Raw genomic sequence first — 22904 nt, 5'->3', positions numbered from 1 at the left:
ACAATTCATGTTAGGAACACAGTAGCATCCTTGATGTCTTTTCTAACTCTTTAAGAGCATTCATATCTTATATAAAATTTAAGGAGATTCTTTATATACCCAGATGGTTCTCAACCTTTTTTGTTTGTATTTTTGTAAGACCAAAGAAAGAGTTATAACAAACCCATGGGAATTTTTCAAACTTGACAACTGTGAATGTTGGAAAGCAAAATTACTCATGTTTCAATTAATGCCACGTCTTTTATGTCTATAATTCTGTTTACTTATCCTTCATGTTGTAACCCAGGGTTTTTCAACACGTGGTATGTGTACCCTTAGGAGTACATGGGCCGCTTTGTGGGGGTTCGCAGCCTGGCTGCTGCGGAAGACGTTACCTGCCCGCCTGTCCAAGCTTCTGCCGCCGCCAGGGATCCCTACTTCCTGTCCACCCCCCTCTGCTGAAGTCACTGCTGAGAATCCCTGCCCCTCCCCCCCCGAAGCCAACCCATAGGGCTTACCTCTGATGTCAGAGCTGATGTCAGAGGAAAGCCTCCCGGGTCTGCGGGGAGGGGCCAGTTACATCCTTGTTCGAGCCGAACTCACTCCTTCTGCCTTCAGTGGCTATCGTTTCAGGGATGCACAAGCAGCATTCACATGCTACATATATCTAACCCGGAAGCCTCTCCGATGTCAGAGCTGACATCAGAGGGAAGGCTTGTGGGTCAACCACGTGCAGCGTCTGAACGCTGTTTGTCCCTGCAACAGTAGCCACTGAAGGCAGAAGGAGCGAGTGAGGCTCGAAAAAGTAAGGGGACATTGGAGGGGCACAATTTTGGGACAAAGGCTGGAAGGCAGGGAGGGGGAGGAGGCAAAAACTTAACACAGAAGGAAGGGAGGGGGCATCATCATGGGACACAGAAAGAAGGGAGGAAGGGGGCACTAACTTGGGACATAAGAGGAAGGGAATAGAAAGGGAGAATTGTACATGAGTACAAGAGGGAAAGAGATGGTGCACATGGGGAAAGGAAGAAAGAGGAAAATTGTTGGGCATACAGAGAGGAATGAGGTAGAGATGCACGGGAAACAGATGAATGAGAGGGAGAAATGCTGGATATGGTGATGGAGAAGGAACAGGGGACAGATTGAAGGGGATGCAAGGGGGAGGAATGTTGGACATAGTGATGGAGGGAGAGATGTGGCATGGTGCTGGAGAGGGGTGATAGAAGGAGAAATGGGCATGGAGCTGATGGACAGTGGTGAAAAATGGGCATGGGGCTGATGGACAGTTGTGAAAAATGCTGCACATGATCCCGGGGATAAGAGAGGAAGAAATTTTGGTTGTGGCAGTAGAGGGAATGGGAGAGATGCACCCTGGATCTCTCTCTCTCTCTTTCCCCACTTCCTTTGCAGCAAGGGAGGAAATGAGAGAAGGACAGAGAGAGAGAGAGGGAGACATGTTGCCAATGGGGGTGGAGGAGAGAGAAAGAAAAGCTGGACTCATAGAGGGACAGAGAGAGATGTGGTTGGATGATGGGAATGATTTCTGGAAGAGAGGAAGTGTGCAGGATGCAGAAAGAAAGAAATATTGGGTGCACAGTCAGAAGGAAGTACAACCAGAGACTCATGAAATCACCAGATAACAAAAGTAGGAAAAATGATTTTATTTTCAATTTAGTGTCAGTTTTGAGAATTTATATCTGCTGTCTATATTTTGCTCTATATTTGTCTATTTTTCTATAATTGTTACTGATTGCATATTTTAAAGTCATATGCCTTGATCTCTTAAAAAAAATTAATATAAATGATGATTAATATTTTCTCAGTGTACTGTGTGCTGTGTGGCTTTTTTTTTTAATTAAGTGGCTACTATTAAGATTATATTGTATGTATATGAAAAATGGATGGAAGAAATTGCATTACAATTAATACTATTATTATGGGGGTGGGGTCAGGGACGAGCTTGGGCAGATCTGGGGCGGATCCTCGGCAGGTGGTACTCTGTTGATATTTATTAGACTTAGGGGGTACTTGGCTTGAAGAAGTTGAGAAACACTGTTGTAACCTACCTAAAAATACCTTCTATACCCATAAATTGAAAACCACTAATCTCAGATACTGGTTTTGAAAAATTCTCATTTCATGATTTCCATTTGTAGACTATTCCTGTGGATTCAAATATGTATTTGGCATTTCTACAATGTACGTATAATTGATTTTATGAATAAACTCATCCCTACCAAACAACCAAAACAAACTTATTTTTAAAAAAATCTGCACACACAAAAAGAAATATGAAAGACTGAAGTCATAAAAGCATGAGAATAGCCCTACCAATGGTCCATGTAGCCCAGTAACCCATTCTCACAGTGGCCAATCCAGGTCACTAATGCATAGCCAAAACTCAAAGTAGTCACATTCCACACAGAAGCCCAAGGAATAGCAAGATTCCAGAATCCCAGACAATGACAAGATTCTAGAATCCCAAAGAGTAGCAATATTCCATGCTACCAATCCAGGGCAAGCAGTGGCTTCCCCCACTACGGACTACGGACTTTTCCTTCAGGAATTTGTTCAAACCTTTCTTAAAACTACACTATCTGCTCTTACCACATCCTCTGGCAACACGTTCCAGAACTTAACTATTCTCTGAGTGTAAAAACAATTCCTCCTATTGGTTTTAAATGTATTTCCCTGTAACTTCATCGAGTGTCCCCTAGTTTGTGTAATTTTTGATGGAGTGAATAATCAATCCACTTGTTCTACTCCACTCAGGATTTTGTAGACTTCAATCATATCTCCCCTCAGCCGTCTCTTTTCCAAGCTAAAGAGCCCTAACCTTTTTAGTCTTTCCTCATACGAGAGGTGTTTCATTCCCTTTACCATCTTGGTCACTCTTCTTTGAACCTTGGGTTTTCTAGTGCTGCTATATCTTTCATGAGATAAGGAGACCAGAATTGAATGCAATACTCCAGGTGAGGTTGCACCATGGAGGGCATCATGATACTCTTAGTCTTGTTAACCATCCCTTTTAAAATAATTCCTAGCATCTTGTTTGCTTTTTTGGCCATAAATTAGACCGAAGGTTTCATCATATTGTCTACAATGACACCCAGATTTTTTTCTTGGGCGCTAATCCCCAAGGTGGACCCTTGCATCTGGTAACTGCGATTTGGGTTATTCTTCCTAATGTGCATCACTTTGCATTTTTTGTCCACATTAAATTTCATCTGCCACTTGGACGCCCAGTCTTCCAATATCCTAAGGTCTGCCTGCAATTTTTCACAACCTGCATGCGTTTTAACAACTTTGAACAGTTGTTATCTGCAAATTTAATCACCATCAATCTAAGGTCTTTGGACCTTTACTTACTTGTACTCTATCACTACCCAAATCTGTTTTGTTTTGGGTGGTTTTTATATGCCATCTCTTATTTCATATATGGATACAATAACTGGGTTGTTGTAGCAATATAGAACAGTAGGTTTAATCGAAATACCTCAGCCCCACCACTCCACCGCAATAATAATCTTTTCTAAAGCGGGAGATTTACGTGGTGCTTCATCATTGGTAAATCGTCTTTAGCGCTGTGGTTGCATTTAAATTAGTTATTTAACTTGTAATAGAATTTATGAATTTATCAATCAATAAATAGAGTTGTGAAATGTGTAAAATTGTATACTTAACGTCTATACACAGCTAGACCTGGGAGTCCGACCCGACATGTTTCGCACTAGTTGTGCTGTCTCAAGGGTCTCCCTGTATAAAAGATAAGAAACATCTTAGGGCAGTGACCGTGACATTTCTCAACCTATCACCGTCCACCATTCAAAGCTTAGTGTCAATATAACTATCCCCTCTCATCATAACTCACCGAGGTAGCCGCAGTCATCCGACTCACAAGTGTACTGTCTGTGAAAGATGGCGGCGGCGTCCTCAGTACAGGTGTAAATAGTTTCCTTAATGTAACACCCCCCCCCACATGCAGCAGTCCATTGGTCCATTCACCCTCCAATCAATGTATTCCAGTCAATCTCAACATTCAATCCCCGCGGTTCCACAGTGTCCAATGTAAAAATTGTTCTCTGTTCAATCTCATTTAATCTCCGTACATCCTTCTCACCCTCCCTCCCCGTTACTCTCTTCACCACACGCCACCTCAATTGATCCACCCCATGTTTATATTTCTGCCAGTGGGTTACCAAGGGGGCCTGAACAACATTGTTGACAATACGTGACTTGTGTTCATTAAGTCGAATCTTGATCTTACGATTCGTTCTACCAATGTAGATCAGCTCACAGGGGCATATGATCGCGTATATTACATCTTCAGATGTGCAATCTGTAATTGCATTTGAATACAAAGATACCGATCTACCTGGAACCCTCCATACGTCCCCTATAATGGTAGAAGAACACCACTGGCACTTCCCACAGGGATTGTGACATCCTCTCTCCCTCACAGTCTTCTTCTCATATTTTAAAGGGTCACATCTTTGCCCCAGGGTCCTACCTCTAGAGTATGCTACACGAGGGAACTCACTAAGAGATGGGTGAATCTGTACTATATGCCAGTAGCGATGCATATAACCCACCAGCAACCTAGTAGCCTTCGAATAAGGAAGCACACATGTCAATAATTCTTGGGTGCTCCCCTCAACAACCTCTTGAATACCCAAAAGTAACTCCCTCTGAGCGTATCTAGCCCTTAAATGCGCATGACGTATAGATTTTTCCGGGTAACCCCTCCTGCGGAATCTGTCCGCTAGCAGATCCGCCTGTTTTTTATACTCTTCTAAAGAGGAACAAACCCTACGAATACGTAAGAATTAAATGAGATTAATGAGATTAAATGAGATTGAACAGAGAACAATTTTTACATTGGACACTGTGGAACCGCGGGGATTGAATGTTGAGATTGACTGGAATACATTGATTGGAGGGTGAATGGACCAATGGACTGCTGCATGTGGGGGGGGGGGGGTCACATTAAGGAAACTATTTACACCTGTACTGAGGACGCCGCCGCCATCTTTCACAGACAGTACACTTGTGAGTCGGATGACTGCGGCTACCTCGGTGAGTTATGATGAGAGGGGATAGTTATATTGACACTAAGCTTTGAATGGTGGACGGTGATAGGTTGAGAAATGTCACGGTCACTGCCCTAAGATGTTTCTTATCTTTTATACAGGGAGACCCTTGAGACAGCACAACTAGTGCGAAACATGTCGGGTCGGACTCCCAGGTCTAGCTGTGTATAGACGTTAAGTATACAATTTTACACATTTCACAACTCTATTTATTGATTGATAAATTCATAAATTCTATTACAAGTTAAATAACTAATTTAAATGCAACCACAGCGCTAAAGACGATTTACCAATGATGAAGCACCACGTAAATCTCCCGCTTTAGAAAAGATTATTATTGCGGTGGAGTGGTGGGGCTGAGGTATTTCGATTAAACCTACTGTTCTATATTGCTACAACAACCCAGTTATTGTATCCATATATGACTTAGTAGAGTGGGTTGGATATAAATTTATACAAATTACTGGTTTTGAGTAAAGCTTATCTCTTATTTCATGTCACCATAATCTGTGTCAACTTCTTGCATAAGAGTCAACTTTTCAGAATGATTGGGGGTGCTTGACTTGCCACAAATTACCAAGTCCATATAAAGGAAATTAAAGCATGGTGGGCTGTGAATTCGACTGGTCAGACTGTCTTTAAATGAGGAGCACAGCAGGTGGTGCCACCCAGGGAGGACTTGTGGGTAAAAGAAATGCTAGGGTTAGCACTGCAGGTTTCACCAGTCTCTCTTCCTCTCCCACAGCCTACCATCGTACTTTCAGCCCATCTATACCACACTCATGCTTCTAGTCCACCCAGCCAATCCTAAACAGTTCCTCTTCCCTGACAAACCTGTGCACACCATATACTTTCTTTTCTCTTAGGCCATCTCTGTCCCTCCCTGTCTTCTTCCTCCTCTCATCTTCTCATTCTGGTTTTTCCCTCACTTCTTTCTCCCAACTCAGTTTGACTTTTGTTTTGGGGTAGGATGCTTAATAACCCCCATATCTATTCCACTCCCCCATTTTATACTTCTCTGGTCTGTATTGCTTTCTGACCTGACTTGCCTTGCCCCCTACTAATTCCTTCCCCCACTGGATCCCCTCTCACTCGACCTTAGTCAGTGTACCTCCCATGTAGGCTAGACTTGCCCATCTTTCAAACTTTCTAAGCAGATTCATTGCACATTTCAAAATGTTTATCACAACTATTCCTGGCAAGCAACTTATTTCTACTCCCTCTTCCCAGAGCCCCAGACACCATTAATATCTAGAACTCACAGATTCAAATACAATATCAGTTTCACATCCAGAAGGGCCCTATGAGCTGCACCATCACCTGCATCACAAATCTTGGAAGCTCAGCAATCAGTTGCTTCACAGCCCCTAGGGCCACATTTGCAGTTGTTGGTGCTTGCTCTCAGACTGAAAATCCCAAAAATGACATGCTGAGAAGGAAATCAGTGAACCTAAAGATGTGCATTCATATCATAAGAACATAAAAATAGCCTTACTGGGTCAGACCAATGGTCCATCAAGCCCATTAGCCCGTTCTCACGGTGGCCAATCCAGGTCACTAGTACCTGGCCAAAACAAATGGATGGTGGAGAACCAGTGGATATAATTTACTTGGACTTTCAGAAAGCGTTTGACAAAGTCCCTCATGCAAGGCTTATGAAGAAACTACTAAGCCATGGAATAGGAGGAGAAGTACACAGATGGATCGGCAAATGGCTTGAAAATAGAAGGCAAAGGGTTAGCATAAATGGGAAATTCTCGGACTGGGAGAAAGTGACCAGCGGCGTGCCTCAGGGCTCGGTTCTTGGGCCTATCTTGTTCAATATTTTTATAAACGATCTGGAAGAGGAAACGACATGCAATATAATAAAGTTTGCTGATGATACAAAACTATGTCGGGCGGTTGGCTCTCAAAAGGACTGCGAGGACCTCCAGAAAGATCTGAACCAGCTAGAAACGTGGGCGATAAAGTGGCAGATGAACTTTAACATAAACAAATGCAAGGTGATGCATCTGGGAAAGAAAAACAAGGAACATGAGTATAAGATGTTGGGGGTCAAGTTAACAAAATGCGAACGGGAAAGGGATTTGGGGGTACTGATTGACAGTACCCTAAAGCCATCGGCACAATGTGTGGCGGCGGCGAAGAAAGCAAATAGGATGTTGGGCATAATTAAGAAGGGGATTACGAGTAGATCGGAAGATGTTATACTGCCACTTTATAGAACAATGGTCAGACCGCACTTAGAATACTGTGTCCAACACTGGTCTCCATACCTTAAAAAAGATATAACTCTGCTGGAAAAAGTGCAGAGGCGAGCTACGAAACTTATTAAAGGAATGGAACATTTGAGCTACAAAGATCGACTTAGGAAACTAGGACTGTTTACCCTTGAGAAGAGAAGACTGAGAGGGGATTTGATTGAGACTTTCAAAATATTAAAAGGATTTGATAAAATAGACCAAGAAGCAGCATTACTGACATTTTCACATGTGACACGGACAAGAGGTCATAGCCTGAAACTGAGTGACAGCAGGTTCAGGACAAATGTCAGGAAATTTTCTTTCACACAGTGCGTGGTGGATGCTTGGAATGCACTCCCGGAGGAGGTTTTGGAAGAGGCTACTGTACTGGGATTCAAGCGCAAGTTGGATGCATACCTTCTTGCATATCATATTGAGGGATATGGTAAATCCGGGTCTCCATAAAGGAGTACCTAAATGGGCCGCCGCGTGTGCGGATCGCTGGACTAGATGGACCTCGGTCTGATCCGGTGAAGGCGTTTCTTATGTTCTTATGTAGTGATTACAGAGAAAGTCCTTGACTTGGAGAGCTGAGTTAGCACTGACTTTAGTGCCTACTGCAAACATGGAAATTGGCACCTCATTTGGTGGTAACAACTTTGGCACAATGCCATCTCCTTTATTGGTGATGATGCCTGCACAGCATCCCTTTCTTTCTCCCCCATTCCTGCCCAGCACCATGGATATGGGAGGGGGGCACATACCACTGTAGAAATACTTCCTTGTTCATAATGCCCTGCACAGACCCCAAAAAGCTAGCCTGTAGTGGAGCTGTGTGGTAGGCGTGAGGATGGTACTGAGTCAAGGGGAAAACCAATCCAAGAACTCCTTACCCCTTTCCAAACTCCCCCATCTCTCATGTAACCTCTTTCTGCTACTGTCCTGCTATTTCTTTGGGATTGCATATACAGCATAATGAGCATACTTACCCCCTCTTCTATTAAACTGCACTAGCAGATTGTAGCGCAGAGAGCCGCGCTGAATGGCCTGTGCTCGCTGCTCCCGATGTTCATAGGAACTCTGAGTGTCGGGAGCAGCATGGCTCACTGTGCTAAAAACTGCTTTCGCAGTTTCGTAGAAGAAGGAGTTAGTTCAACACCAGTGTCTCCCATAAGATGTAACAAGGGATTGACCATTTTATTTTTGTGAAAAAAAGGAGATGATGATACTCTCTATTCCCTTCAAATTGGTCTCTGCATTTCAGAACTGCCAAAGAGAAGCAATTGTAAAGATGTTTTTTCAGACTACAGCATAATCCCTTCTTCCCAGGTCCTTCCAGTGAAATAACATTAATTTTGGTGACTACCGGCCTGGAAGAGAAGGACAAAATATAGCTATTGCCTACCCTTGATCCAGCCTAATTTCTCTGTTTCAAGTTTATTAGGTTTTTATATACCACCTATCAAGATTATCTAAGCGGTTTTACAATCAGGTACTCAAGTATTTTCCCTATCTGTCCTGGTGGGCTCACAATCTGTCTAGCGTACCTGGGGCTATGGAGGATTAAGTGACTTGCTCAGGGTCACAAGGAGCAGCGCTGTAGCTCCAACCACTGCGCCACATGCTCCTCTACTTGATCTTGGGTTTCACTTTGTCCTCTACTTCCTTCTCTTAAAGATTCTCTTCCAGTCTTCCTTTCTTCATGGCTTCTCTCACCTTCCTTTCTTCTAGTCTTATTCCCCCCTCCTTTACCCTTTTTTCACAGTCATGTCTGTTTCTACTCCTACCCCACAGCTCCACTTTCAGGCCCTTCCTTCCCTTTACTGCCTCTTTTCTGCCTCTTCCAGTATTTCAATGCAACATTCTAAAAAGTGACCCCTCTCCATTCCCTTTCCTTGCTCCGTTTATTCCTCTCCCATTACCTTGTCTTTTTTCTTTTTTTTACCTTAAATATACTTGTTGGTATTACTTTGACAACATAGATAAAATTGTCATGCCAATAAAGTTATCTGAATCTGTCTGTTCCTTTTGTCAGTGTCAGTCTGCTGCATTTGCCTTCCCCATTGGCAGCTGCTAGGCTATAGCAATTCCCTTTTCCCTTGAAGTCCATTTGACAGGCATGAGCCAACAGACTGTAGGGAAGGCGGGAGCAGTAGCTAAGATACAGAAGCACTTCCCTCCTATGTTTTCAAGTAGCTGTGCAAAATTAAGTATGCTGCCCCAGATCTGCTGCCCGATTCAATTTGGCCTGTTGAATCATTTTTTAATTCGCTTTTCCTGCCCAATTGGGGGGTTTTCTTCAAACATCATGGCGGCTTCATTTTGTACTCAACGTGCTTACAATGGAAACAAGTCCACTGGTCAAAAGTATCAACAGGAAAAGGACTTGTGAAAAAAGAAGTCTATAGTATACAGCAGTACCCTCAGATACCTGTGCTGTTAAATCATTAAAGATTTCTTGTAACAGCTTACACAAGTGGAAGATATCATTCACTGGGTTCTACTTTTTTTCTTAAAGTGCAAATGCTTAGTGCACACAATCCAAGATATATAAATAATATAAAGTGCTCAAGTGTAATTGTAAAAGTTTAAGACAGCACTTATCTTAAAATGCTGTCGGAGCCCAACGGGACCCGTTTCGCCGAATCTTCGGCTTCCTCAGGGGTCGTGACGATTAATGGGCAGCTCTGCTCTCTGGTTTCTCTAGCAGAAAATGGCTCCGACAGCATTTTAAGATAAGTGCTGTCTTAAACTTTTACAATTACACTTGAGCACTTTATATTATTTATATATCTTGGATTGTGTGCACTAAGCATTTGCACTTTAAGAAAAAAAGCAGAACCCAGTGAATGATATCTTCCACCTGTGTAAGTTGTTACAAGAAATCTTTAATGATTTAACAGCACAGATATCTGAGGGTACTGCTGTATACTATAGACGGCTTCATTTTGTAGCCTCTTCACCCACCCCATCTCCCTTTGCCCTCTCCAACCCCATGCCGCCGCTGTGGTGTAAACAAAATAAATAAAAAAGACTCTTCCTCTCTCTGTTAGGTCCTAGCTCACGCTTGCTATCTAACACCAGCTCTGGCAAGATACACATTTCAAATCTGACATATTGTAATCAAAAATTAGAAAATAAAATTATTTTTTCGACCTTTGTTATCTGGTCATTTTATTATTCAAATCATGTCTTCTGTTAACTCGCTCACCAGGGTCTCCTGCCCATCTGATGTTTTCTTCTTTCTCTGTGCTCACCATCCATCTTCCATCGCTGTACCTTCCTTTCCACTGCCATATCCAACATTTCTGTTTCTTTCCCACCGTCTACCATATTTTTCTGTCACCCTGCCTTGTGCCCTGGGTCAAACCTCTCTATTTCCCTCCATGCAGCATCTCTCCCTTCCTCCTCTCCATTATCATGTGCAACATTTCTTTCTCTCTCTCCATGCACCATCTCTTTTTGCCCTCCACCCTATGTCCAACATTTCTCCCTCTCTCTTCTCCATGCATGTTTCCCACCCCTCCACCACATGCAGAATTTCTCCCTCTCACCCCTTTCTGCCTCTTTGCTGCATCTCTTCCTTCCTCTCCTCCACCCATGTCCAACAATTTTTCCTCTCTCCCCCCATATGAAACAGATTTGCAACCCTCCCATTTCCCGAGCAGCAACTTTCCATCCATCCCTTCCCATCCCCATGTGCAGCACCTCCTAACCAAACACCCCCCCCATGAGATCTGACATACTTCATGCCTCCTAAAGCAGCAGAGGTGACGGCCAGCAACGGAAGCAGCACTGTGAACAAGCTGCCTGCATCCTGCCCCACCAGGGCTTCCCTCTGCTGCATTGTTGGTGATGTCATAAATGATGCGGCAGAGGGAAGTCCCCAGTGGTGCAGACTGTACCAGCCTGACATATCTCAGAGATATGTCAGGTGTTGTTTTGGGGGAGGGGGTGGTCACTGAATCGGTGACCCAGTTTTTGGGGAAAACGAATCGGGCAGCACTGCTACAGACTTGTAATTATACTGTCCTTGTCATTTGTTGTTTATTCAGACTCATTCTGTAAACCCAAAACTTTATCTCATCCTCACAAAGCCATCTTCCACAATGTAATAAAAATCTGAGTTAGCAGATGTTATTTTGATAGCGTAAATTGTAAGTACTCCTGAGATATGCTAAAGGTAGAGGCAGCACTGGAGTGCAGAAGATCTTGTCGAATGGGACTAATAGGGTTAATGCGTTTCTGGCTCTGGGAGTGTAAGCGAGTGATTTTTGTCTTGGAATAGAGATGGGGTATTCTTGCTCGTCTCAGCCTGCCCCTCCTCCATACTGAAGCAGAATTGTAAACAGTCTAATTTTGCTCTGTTGCAACTACAGAGATTATAGTCACGTTTTCTGATTTCCCAGTAGATTTTTCTAAAGAACTCGGTGCATAATAAGGAGCAAAACCAGCACTAGCTCAGCTGCAGAATATGGTCCCCCTGTAAAAGGCTTCCCTTCAAATCCTTGACTGACCAACCACCAAACTTAAAAAGAAATAATAATCTGAAAAGTACAGGCAGTCCACGAGTTTTAGACGCCCAACTTAAGTATGACTCATACGTAAGAACACGGTTGCAGCTTCATTGGATTTCACTAACCAGTATTTCCAGTGGCATAGAAAGACTCCTCCGTTTCTCCTGTAACAGATTCAGGAATGATGCGTGGCCACATTAAGAACAGGGTGTGGTTGTGCCTGCTCTACCTTAGAAGAAACACTGGTAGGGACGCTTGGCCCTTTTGTCAGCTGGGAGCAGAATCTTAAAATCTATGAGTTCTGAGTTACACTTCTCCCTCCGAATCTGCGGTTTAAGTATCCGCAGATTCTGTTATTCGCGATTTTTTTTTTTTTTTAATCAATTTTAATTTGGGGGCTATTTTTAAGCCCTCGGAGACTCCCCGGAACCTTACCTTGTGGTCTAGCGGGCTTTCGGGGCAGGAGTGATCTTCCTACGCTCCTGCCCCATGCAGACCACTCATAGGAAACGGCTGCTGTGAGCTCCCGTAGTCTCTCAAGGAAGATTGCTTCTGCCCCGAAAGCCCGCTAGACCACCAGGTACGGTTCCGGGGAGTCTCAGAGGGCTTAAGGTAAGGTCCGGGATTCCGGGAGAAGGCAGGGGGTGGGTCAGAACTGGCCCGAATATTATTCACATTTTTTTAATGCTCGTGGGCCGGCTCTACCCCGAACCCCCGCGAATATTGAGGGAGAAGTGTACATATAAATCTGACTTAAGAACAGCTTTAAAAACGTCAATTGTTCTTAACCCGGGGACTACCTGTAAACACTTCTGTCTCTTTTCTGGTGTGGAAACTGTTGCCTGTGCACATAAGGACTCATAGTAGGATGCATTTCGTAGAATGCTGTCCTTAATTAACTAAAGCTGTTTGTTTTGGGGTCCAACAGATTCCCAGTCAGAGAATGATGCTTCCCCGGTGAAACGGCCACGGTTACAGGACAGCGGAGATAGGCCCGAAGAAAGCAGCCGATCCAAACAGAAGAGTCGACGCCGCTGCTTCCAGTGCCAAATAAAGCTGGAGCTGGTACAACAGGAGCTGGGATCGTGTCGTTGCGGTAAATCTCTTTCTTAACGATAAAGCAAAGGACTCCTAATGGAGGAAATGTGTTCCTCTAGGCGTGTGCCATGGTCTCCAGTAGAACCCCGCTGGCATCAGTTGGCAGAAAGACAGCCACTCCATCCTATATTACTGTTTCCGAGTAAGGGTGCCCAAGAAATCAGTACGAAAATGTATTGTATGTACAATGTGGTCCCCAACCCTGTCCTGGAGGACTAGCAGTCAGTCAGGTTTTTGGGATAACCCTAATCAATATGCATGAGAAAGATTTGCATATAATGGTGACAGGCATGCAAATCTGCTCCATGCATATTCATTAGAGCTATCCTGAAAACCTGACTGGCTGGTGGTCCTCCAGGACAGGATTGGGAACTGCATAGTTATCGGTATCAGTGAAATAGTGGCTGTAGATATTTGTGAATCGTCTTATTTTCTAAGGTGTGAGCATATGGCCCAGACTACACAGCAGTGTTGCCAAATTCATTTCTAAATTTATAAACTGGAGCCACTGGGACACCAGCCTCCATTGCTGAGCAGAACAAAATGGTAGTTTCCCTTGCATAAGTAACACACGGAGAAAACAGGAGATGACAGGGGCCTATTAATAATGTAACACTTGGGCTGGAGCCAGTACACTTGTTAGAAAAAGTGTTTGGTACGGCAGAATTTGACGGCTATCATAAATAATGAAGGGATTTAAGGAGCCAGGTTCACTAATATTAGTCAGTTTAATAAAATTCTTCTGATGCCTTATCCCATTGCATTTGTTAAAGAAAGAAATCTGTTGTGAATGTGAGGTAGAGAATGACACGGTGACAAAATTCATCACCGTTCCCATCCCCGCGGATAATCGCGGGAAACCATCTTCATGTCATTCTTTAAGGAGAGAGGAAAGAATCAGAGTATGAATGGCCACAACCACTGACCCGCAAGCTTTGCTTTGAAGAATGCTGGTGTAGAAGGACCAAGGTTGAAATAGACACTAGAAAATGACATTGGATTATTTCCCGCGGTTATCCGCGGGGACGGGAACGGTGATGAATTTTGTCACCGTGTCATTCTCTAATGCAGTGATTTCCAACCCTGTCCTGGAGGAACACCAGGCCAATCGGGTTTTCAGGCTAGCCCTAATGAATATGCATGAGAGAGATTTGCATATGATGGAAGTGATAGGCATGCAAATTTGCTTCATGCATATTCATTAGGGCTAGCCTGAAACCCAATTGGCCTGGTGTTCCTCCAGGACAGGGTTGGGAACCACTGCTCTAATGTGAGGCTTAAATTACATTCACAAATAGGGGTGGGAGGAGGACCCAAAGTCCCTCATACAGGAAACCTGTACTATGTGGGTAGGTCACAAAATGTGTCAGGGTCACGTCGTCTCCTCCTCCTAAGGCAGGGGTAGGCAATTCCAGTCCTCGAGAGCCGGAGCCAGGTCAGGTTTTCAGGATATCCACCATGAATATGCATGAGATGGATTTGCATGCACTGCCTCCTTGAGATGCAAATCTATCTCATGCATATTTATTGTGGATATCCTGAAAACCTGACCTGCCTGAATTGCCTATCCCTGTCCTAAGGCATAAGATGTGCAGGGCCGGTGTGGAGTATACGGGATACCACTGATTTCCCATAGCAGTGCTGTGCAATTTCTCTTTTCATACTATGACTTTTCTTTCGAGGTTATTTTTTCAGTAGTCTCTAATTTAATTTCTAGACAATGCATATACTTTATAGGTTATAAATTTGCATGCTGTTGGCATAAATTCTTAGAGGGAAATACTTGTATTTTTTCCAAATGCATATTCTAGTAAGTAACTCGTCATTCCTGTACAAATATAATTTTTTGCTATGGAGGAAATTCAAGAATGAGGAGACAGAAAACTGCACCATTTTTCTAAAAGGAAATGCACATGGTCTGGGCAACAGTTTTTGTAGCCATGGCTGTGTATCGGTGGAACTTGAAAGAGGAAAGACCAGCTTTGAGTCCACAGAGCAGACGGTAGTCTAGCATGGCTCTTTTTTGCCCCTCCTTCCTTTCTTTCTTTCTGGGACACTAGGAAAAGTGGCTACCGGTGCTAGACGAGTGGTTCCAAGGATAGAAAATGCTGGCTGGCAGGAATCCCTTCTCAACCCATGAGGAAAGAAGGGGAGAGAGCATCAGTGCTGTCTTAGCTGGTTCAAAAAGATCAGCCTGCATTGGGAAAGAGAAGAGAGATCAAGCCATGTGGTATTGAGGATAGGAGAGAGGAAGGAACCCGCAAGGGCAGGAGGATGCTGTAGAATGTGGCACATAGGAGAGGGGGAGGATGGGGCCAGAAAAGCTTAACTGCTTTGAAGGGTTGCACACAGGGATGCTCTACACCACAGGTGTCAAAGTCGGTCCTCGAGGGCCAGAATCCAGTCGGGTTTTCAGGATTTCCCCAATGAATCTGCATGAGATCTATTTGCATGCACTGCTTTCAATGCATATTCATTGGGGAAATCCAGAAAACCCGACTGGATTCCGGCCCTCGAGGAGGGACTTTGACACCCCTGCTCTACACCTTCAGTTTGAATTTAATTCAAAAACTTATAACCCACCGCTTTCAACAAATATAGAACGGAGCAGGAGCAATCAAATATTCATAATAACCCCCCAAATAACACCCACCACAACTCCTCCTCCCCTCCAACCCCATACAGAAATCACCTATCCCCATAATACTGAGTTTAAAAAAAAGTCATGACTTGTCTCTGAAAAGATACATAATCTTGAAGCATCTTCAATTGACCAGGGACAAAACCCACATAATGTGACCCCTGTGCTACACTAATGAAATGGTTATTGCGGGTGGGCCATAATATGCCTCACAAAAAGCCTTAAAAACCAGGCTCCAGGGCAAACGGGTCTGGGGAGTCTGTTCCCTGGGCCTCGGGATCAGAGAGAGATGAGATTCAAAAGAGCAATCAAGCACAGGACAGAAATCCTTTCTCTAAGGCTTTAAATCATACTACAGTGAGTTTGAGCAAAACTTGAAGCCTGCCTAAGGAATTGTGCTCTTTCCTAGTTTCAGAGCCACCTTTTCATTTCAGAACTATAATGGCCTTGGGGGAAAAAAATTAATAATAATAATAACTTTATTTTTCTATACCGCCATAGTCAGACGACTTTTAGGCGGCTCACATCGAAAGAAGGCTGGACAGTCAGCGAATTAGAAATGCATGAGGAGAATGTTATAGAAGAAAAGGGTTGTAGGGGAGGGAAAGTGAGAGGGGTAGGAATTGCCTGAAGATTGCTTCGGGTTTGAAGGGGGAAAAAATGCGTAGTGAGCGCGGATCGGTCTGTTTAGGTGATGAATTTGTCAAACAGAGTGGTTTTGATAGATTTTCGGAATGCATTGTAGGTCTGTCTGGCTTTATTTATGTATTTTCCCAGCCAGGATTGTTGTCTGTTAGCTTGGAACATGAAGGTTCTGTCAAGGAAGGATTTGTTAAGGCTTAACAATAGCATATGCGATTTCAATTTCTTTCTTTTTAGGCAAAGTAACTTTTTTCAATCCCATATACATTGTCATATTCAGGAAGATATCCATCCACAGCCCATGAATCTGACTCTAAATTCCCTTGCCAACAAAGAGCAGGGCTTCTTGAAACACTGAGTACACCAGTAGCCAAAGAGGTCCTAGGCTGGAGGGGAGGAGAGCTCACAGATGTCCAGGAGACTTTGCAGAGGTAGGGTTAACGAAGAGAGAAGCCCCTGAGGAAGATAAGCCTCCCTAGACCCACAGAAAGTATATAATGGCTCTCAGCGAGATGGAGTTCCCAATGAGACCCAGAAGGCTGGAAGAGCCTATGTACTCTTATGGAAATTGAAAGGCCTGAAATACAAGAGGAAGATCAAATGTCAGAAATATTTTATAGACTGCTCTGATTCAGCCAATTTGGGTAAAATCCCAAAGTATGGAAATGTGAATGAGAAAAGGGTTCCCAAATACTTTCTGGTTGGCGGGGGTGGGGGGGGATAATGCCTGTTATGTAAGACGTCTATCCAAGGGGTAGGAGCTGTCAGGGGTTTTTTACAGAATTCATAAAGCTGTGAGATTTTTCCAGACCTAATTTGCATATGACTTGTGGACAGTTAAAATCCTTGGATTATAAATTGCTAATGAAGGAATCCAGGAGTTTGAGCTTCTCTTGTGGACTATATACAGCATTTTACTGATGAACCATAGAAGTGTGTAAACCTGTATTGCCCAGTGGAGGACCCCTATCTGTTACAACATACATCAAATACTCCTGGCAGAATTCAGCGCAGACCTTTTGTTCTACCCCTGACCCTCTGTCTAACCGACTGACTGACACTACCCCTTCCCCAATGAGAACCGACATACATGCCATGAAAATGGTAAAACCAGAGGACATAATTTGAGGTTGAGGGGTAGTAGAGTCAAAGGCAATGTTAGGAAATTCTACTTTACGGAAAGGGTGGTGGATGCCTGGAATGCGCTCCCGAGAGAGGTGGTGGAGAGTAAAACTGTGACTGAGTTCAAAGAAGCGTGGGATGAACACAGAAGATTTAGAATCAGAAAATAAGATTAAATATTGAACTAAGGCCAGTACTGGGCAGACTTGCACGGTCTGTGTCTCTGTATGGCCGTTTGGTGGGGGATGGGCTGGGGAGGGCTTCAGGGGATGGGAGGGTGTAGATGGGCTGGAGTAGGTTTTAATGGAGATTTCAGCAGTTGGAACCCAAGCACAGTACCGGGTAGAGCTTTGGATTCTTGCCCAGAAATAGCTAAGAAGAAAAAATTAAAAAATTTAAATTGAATCAAGTTGGGCAGACTGGATGGACCATTCGGATCTTTATCTGCCGTCATTTACTATGCTACTATGCAGGCCTCCCAAAGCAGCAGCAGTGCTGGCAGTGGCAGTGCTGTGAAAAGGCTGCTTGCAGCTGGCCTCGCAAGGGCCTTCCCTCTGCCACCTCACTTTCTGTAGATGGACGATGTGGCAAAGGGAAAGCCCTGGCAGGGTGGCCACAAAGAACCTGTTCACAGTGCTGCATCTTGGGGAAGCCCACAGGTACATTGGATCTCACGGTGAAGGGGGATGGGGTTGTTCGGAGAGAGGCCAGACCAGCACAGGGAGGGGGAGGGAGCAGAGACATGGATGCTGTACTGCAATTTGGAGGGGGGGGGAACATGGATGCTAAGCCCACAGGGAGGAGGGAAAGGGACATGGATGTTGGACTTCAAGTGGGAGGAGGAGAGAAGGGGATATGGATGCTGAACTGCAAGTGGTGGGGAGAGGTGGGGGCATGGGTGCTAGGCCCACAGGAAAGAGGGGAGGGGACATGGATGCTGAACTGCAAGGGGTGGGAGGGAGAGGGTAAGAAGGAGGCCCAGACCAGAAAGGAGGATGAGAAGAAGAGATGCTTAGCCTTGGAGAGAGAAAGAAAAAGATGCCAGACCATGGGGAGTAGAGAATAGATTCAGGGTGCAAGCGAGAGAGGTGGTGAGTGAGGTGGGGTGAGGGGTCATGGATGCTGGACCCACAAGTGGGTGTGGGGGAATGGTATAAGAACATAAGAACTGCCATCTCCGGATCAGACCTTCGGTCCATCAAGTCCGGCGATCCGCACACGCGGAGGCCCCGCCAGGTGTACACCTGGCGTAATTTATAGTCCACCATATCTTTATATGCCTCTCTTAAGGAGATATGCATCTAGTTTGCTCTTGAAGCCTAGGACGGTCGATTCCGCAATAATCTCCTCTGGGAGGGCATTCCAGGTGTCAACCACTCTCTGAGTGAAGCAGAACTTCCTGACATTAGTCCTGAACCTGTCCCCCCTTAGCTTCATTCCATGTCCTCTAGTCCGTGTCAAATTGGACAGTGTAAATAATCTTCTCTGCTCTATTTTGTCGATTCCTTTCAGTATTTTGAAGGTCTCGATCATATCCCCACGCATTCTCCTTTTCTCAAGGGAGAACAATCCTAGTGTTATAAGTCTATCCTCATATTCCAGTCTCTCCATACCCTTCACCAGTTTTGTTGCTCGTCTCTGCACCCTCTCCAGCAGTTTTATATCCTTCTTTAGGTAGGGAGACCAATGTTGGACGCAGTATTCCAAGTGTGGTCTGACCATTGCCCTATAAAGCGGCATTATAACTTTCTCCGATCTACTCGAGATTCCTTTCTTTATCATGCCCAACATTCTATTTGCCTTCTTTGCCACTGCCGCGCATTGTGCCGACGGCTTCAGGGTCCTATCTATCAGTACACCCAGGTCCCTTTCTTGTTCACTCTTCCCCAGAGTTGCACCTGACATTGTATACTCGTATTCCTTATTTTTATTGCCTAAATGCATTACCTTGCATTTCTCCACATTGAACTTCATCTGCCATTTCTCCGCCCATGTTTCTAACCGACACAAGTCGCTCTGGAGTTTCTCTCTATCCTCCTGCGATCTGATTGCCCGGCATAGTTTTGTATCGTCTGCAAACTTGATGATCTCACTGGATGTTCCTTCCTCCAGGTCATTGATATAAATATTAAAAAGGATCGGCCCAAGTACCGAGCCCTGGGGTACACCACTAGTCACTTTCTCCCAGTCGGAGAACTTCCCATTTATGCCCACTCTCTGCTTTCGGTTTTCCAGCCATTTGCCTATCCATCTTTGTATATCTCCCTCTATGCCATGGCTTTGTAGTTTCCTGAGAAGTCTTTCGTGTAAAGAGAGGAAGAGAGAGTAACCAAAACCAGGAAGGTGGTGGGAAGGGAGGAAGCAATTCTTAGCTAGTGGAGAGTGGTAAAGAGAGATGCCAGACTCTGGGGACCAAGGAAGGGATTCAGGGTGCAATGAGAGAGGGGTGGGATTTAGAGGTAGACAGAACTGCAGGTGGAGTGAGAGAGGGAACAGATGAGGCTGGAATCTGAGAAAGGAAAGGTAGGAAGAAATTTCAGGCCTTAGGATAGAAAAATTCTACGCAAAACATTCCTAATAAACATTGCAGAATTTTCCAAAAACTTTGCATAAAATTTTCTAATTGTTTGAGCAGAATTCCGCCAGAAGTAATAAAAATAGGTAAGCTATATTTCATTGGAATTATGCAAGTATGTGCTAAGACACAGAGAGCTCACTTTGGCACTTTGCCTGAGCAGCAGTGTCTTTCAGCCTGCATTCCTTGGCTGTTTGTATCCATCCCTTAGATTTAAAATCCAGGGTATATGCTGCATGTTTGAGGGGCTTATTTTGTTCAAGGATATGAAATATTTACCATTGGAAAGGTGTGCACTTTGTCATGAGGCTATGGGCATTCTAACATCAAGTAGACGTGTAGATGAGCATAAGGGCAGACCTTGACAAGTGTCCTGGGGCAGATGTAAATGTCCATGCATGCAACATAGGCGTGGTTTCTGCCACTTTCTCAAGTATGAGCTAAAATAGGCACCCCCTTATCAAATCACCCAGAGTATTAGGAGAGATTTCTGCTATCACTTATACGATCAGTTACTTCAATTTTAAGGCTAAACATTTGTTTTATAGTACAGTGGTACCTCGGTTTACAAGTGCACTGGTTTGCGAGTGTTTTGCAAAATGAGCAAAACGTTTGCAAAATCGGCACCTCACAAACTGAGCTTGCCTCGATGTACGAGCGGCTCTCCCGGCGATCCGGCACCCCCTGCAATCCGGAATCCCCCCACTCACGTCGTCCCCCACTCCCGCCGCAATTCGACATCCTCCCCGTACCCATCACCCACCCGAACACATCACTTAACCCCCCCCCCCATGTGACACCCAGCACCGGCACCAACGCACAGGACATGCCGGTGCCCGAAGATCTGTCCTCCTGTTCGCTGGGCCTTGAGCATCTGCGCATGCTCAAGGCCTTAGTTCCTGCTCTGGAACGAATTATGCTCGTAAACCAAGGTACCACTGTACTTTGATATTATTTCTCCCTGAGGCTGCATGATGGTCGGTTGTGATGATCTGCCCTCCTCCTCCTCCTCCCTCTGCCCTATTGCCGCCTGATAGCAAGGGCATACTTTGGACATGGCGTGGCAATGAGATCATGCCCTTGCGTCCTCCTGTGCACACACCACTGGGTGAATTTGATGCAGTCATCGTAGGGTCACCTTTAACCCATTATGGAGACTGTTGACCGTTGTTAGAGCCCCAGAAGGATTAAGGAGGCCGAAGAATCGATTGAATTCATTTTCCATCTCGTTCTCCCCAAAGAGCTCAGAGAGGTTACAGGTTAAACATACATAATATACAGTTTACAGGCTGCAGTTTGCCATAGCTACAGTGCAAGGTTTTTTGCTAAGAAAGTTGTCCCTTGGGGTGTAAGTATGTCTGTACATCTAGATACACACAAACCCAGAGTGTTTCTGTTTGCATCTTTTTCTCCATTACTTTTCTGTTATATGCTGGTTATTAATTGCTCTCAGCTCATAAATACTGCTTAAGAGCCATTGCTCTGTAAATTGAATGTGTTACGAATTGTGATGGGCCTTTTTTGTAGCATCCTGAGCCTAGAGCAAGAAGAACAGAGGATGTCATTTCCATTAATTTCTAATGAGGTACCTATTAAAGGCAAAGCATGAGCTCAGAAGAGAAATTGTCACCCCCCCTCCCTGAACCCTCTACCCCTGGGCCTGTCATACCAAACACCGCCAAAGCTTCTCTGAAAACTCCATTAAATTACCTTCTCACATAGTGTGCACACAAATTCAGCTTCCCTTTCATCTTCAAAAGAGCAATTTGTAAACTGAGCTTTGAGTCTCCTCGTACCAATGCGCTGGGAGAGGCGCTAGGAATTGCTAATTGCTCAGCCACTTTATAGGCTTCAGTGAGGAAGGGACAAAGAAACAATTGAAGATTAATTCTTATTCTGTGCACCCTCCGACTGACTAACCTTTAAATCAAGAACAGTAGCCAGAAGAGCAAGGATGTTAGGTGGGAAACATTTTGAGATGCCAATTAGAGGGAGGAGTGTGTTGAAATACCGCTGATGTCTCGCATTGTGTGCTGTCCTCCTTGGGATGGACCATAATTGCACAGGAATAATTTTGAATATTCCTGATATTAGCACACATTAAAGCAGGGCTGCCCAAGTTTGGTCCTCGAGATCTACTGGCAAGCCAGGTTTTCAGGATATCCACAGTGAATATGCACGAGAGAGAGATTTGCATACCAAGAAGGCAGTGCAGGCAAATCTCTCTCATGCATATTCATTGTGGATATCCTGAAAACCTGGCCTGCCAGTAGATCTCGAGGACCGGATTTGGGCAGCCCTGCATTAAAGCTTCTACTGAGTAGGGTCCTCCCCCACCCAAATGCCAGAGCTCACAGTTTTAATCCTGCTTCAAGTGTATGGACCTGCAGCTGTGCAGGGCCAGCTTAACCATTAGGTAGGCGCTGGCCCAGGACAGAAAAAAGTAGCTGAAATCAAATCAAAACTCCAAAAGAACTCTCAGAATGTTCTTCCGTCTGCAGGGAGAGTGAATGTTTTCAAATAGCAGATTTACACAGGTAGACAGCTTTTGGGACGTACCCTCAGAAAGAGAGAGTTTTGTATTTAAAAGTAGTTTCCGAGTTCTTAAAAAAAGTTTCCAAGTTAGCTGTCCCACAGAAGTTTATAAAATCCTTAAAAGGACAGTGAAACTTGGAACGTTTTAAGGAAGGATTTGAATTTCTCCATAGATGTTCTCTCTCTTCAGGAGTTCCAAAGGGAAGGAGCAACAACTAAAAAAATGGAATTTCTCCTGGTATTGATGAATCTAAGTGATGGGACTACTAATAATTTTGATCGGAGGGTGCGTGGTGAAGAGTATGGGATCAGAAGGATGTAGTTGAATTGTTCGGGGTGGGGGATGTTGAAATGAAAGTTAATGAAGGTGATCACAAGGCTGGAAGTTTGCTTAGACAGCTAATAGTGGGACAACCTCACCCAAGGCGCTACCCTCCAGGCTTAACATCAGCTCTCTGGGAA

The 22904-nt window shown here is 44.4% G+C and overlaps 1 protein-coding gene across 1 annotated transcript in view; it reads left to right on the top strand.

Annotated features, from left to right (window-relative positions):
* ZFAND3 (zinc finger AN1-type containing 3) overlaps positions 1–22904 on the top strand; it is a 499096-nt gene that overhangs the window by 425190 nt on the left and 51002 nt on the right. The window contains exon 5 of the mRNA XM_033938373.1: positions 12758–12925. Coding sequence (XP_033794264.1) covers positions 12758–12925 — 168 coding nt within the window. The remainder of the gene's footprint in view (positions 1–12757; positions 12926–22904) is intronic.

Source organism: Geotrypetes seraphini, chromosome 3 (assembly GCF_902459505.1).
Source record: "Geotrypetes seraphini chromosome 3, aGeoSer1.1, whole genome shotgun sequence".
Lineage (NCBI taxonomy): Eukaryota > Metazoa > Chordata > Amphibia > Gymnophiona > Dermophiidae > Geotrypetes > Geotrypetes seraphini.
The sequence above is the reverse complement of the archived record's forward strand: the minus strand, read 5'-3'. Positions and strand labels throughout refer to the sequence as shown.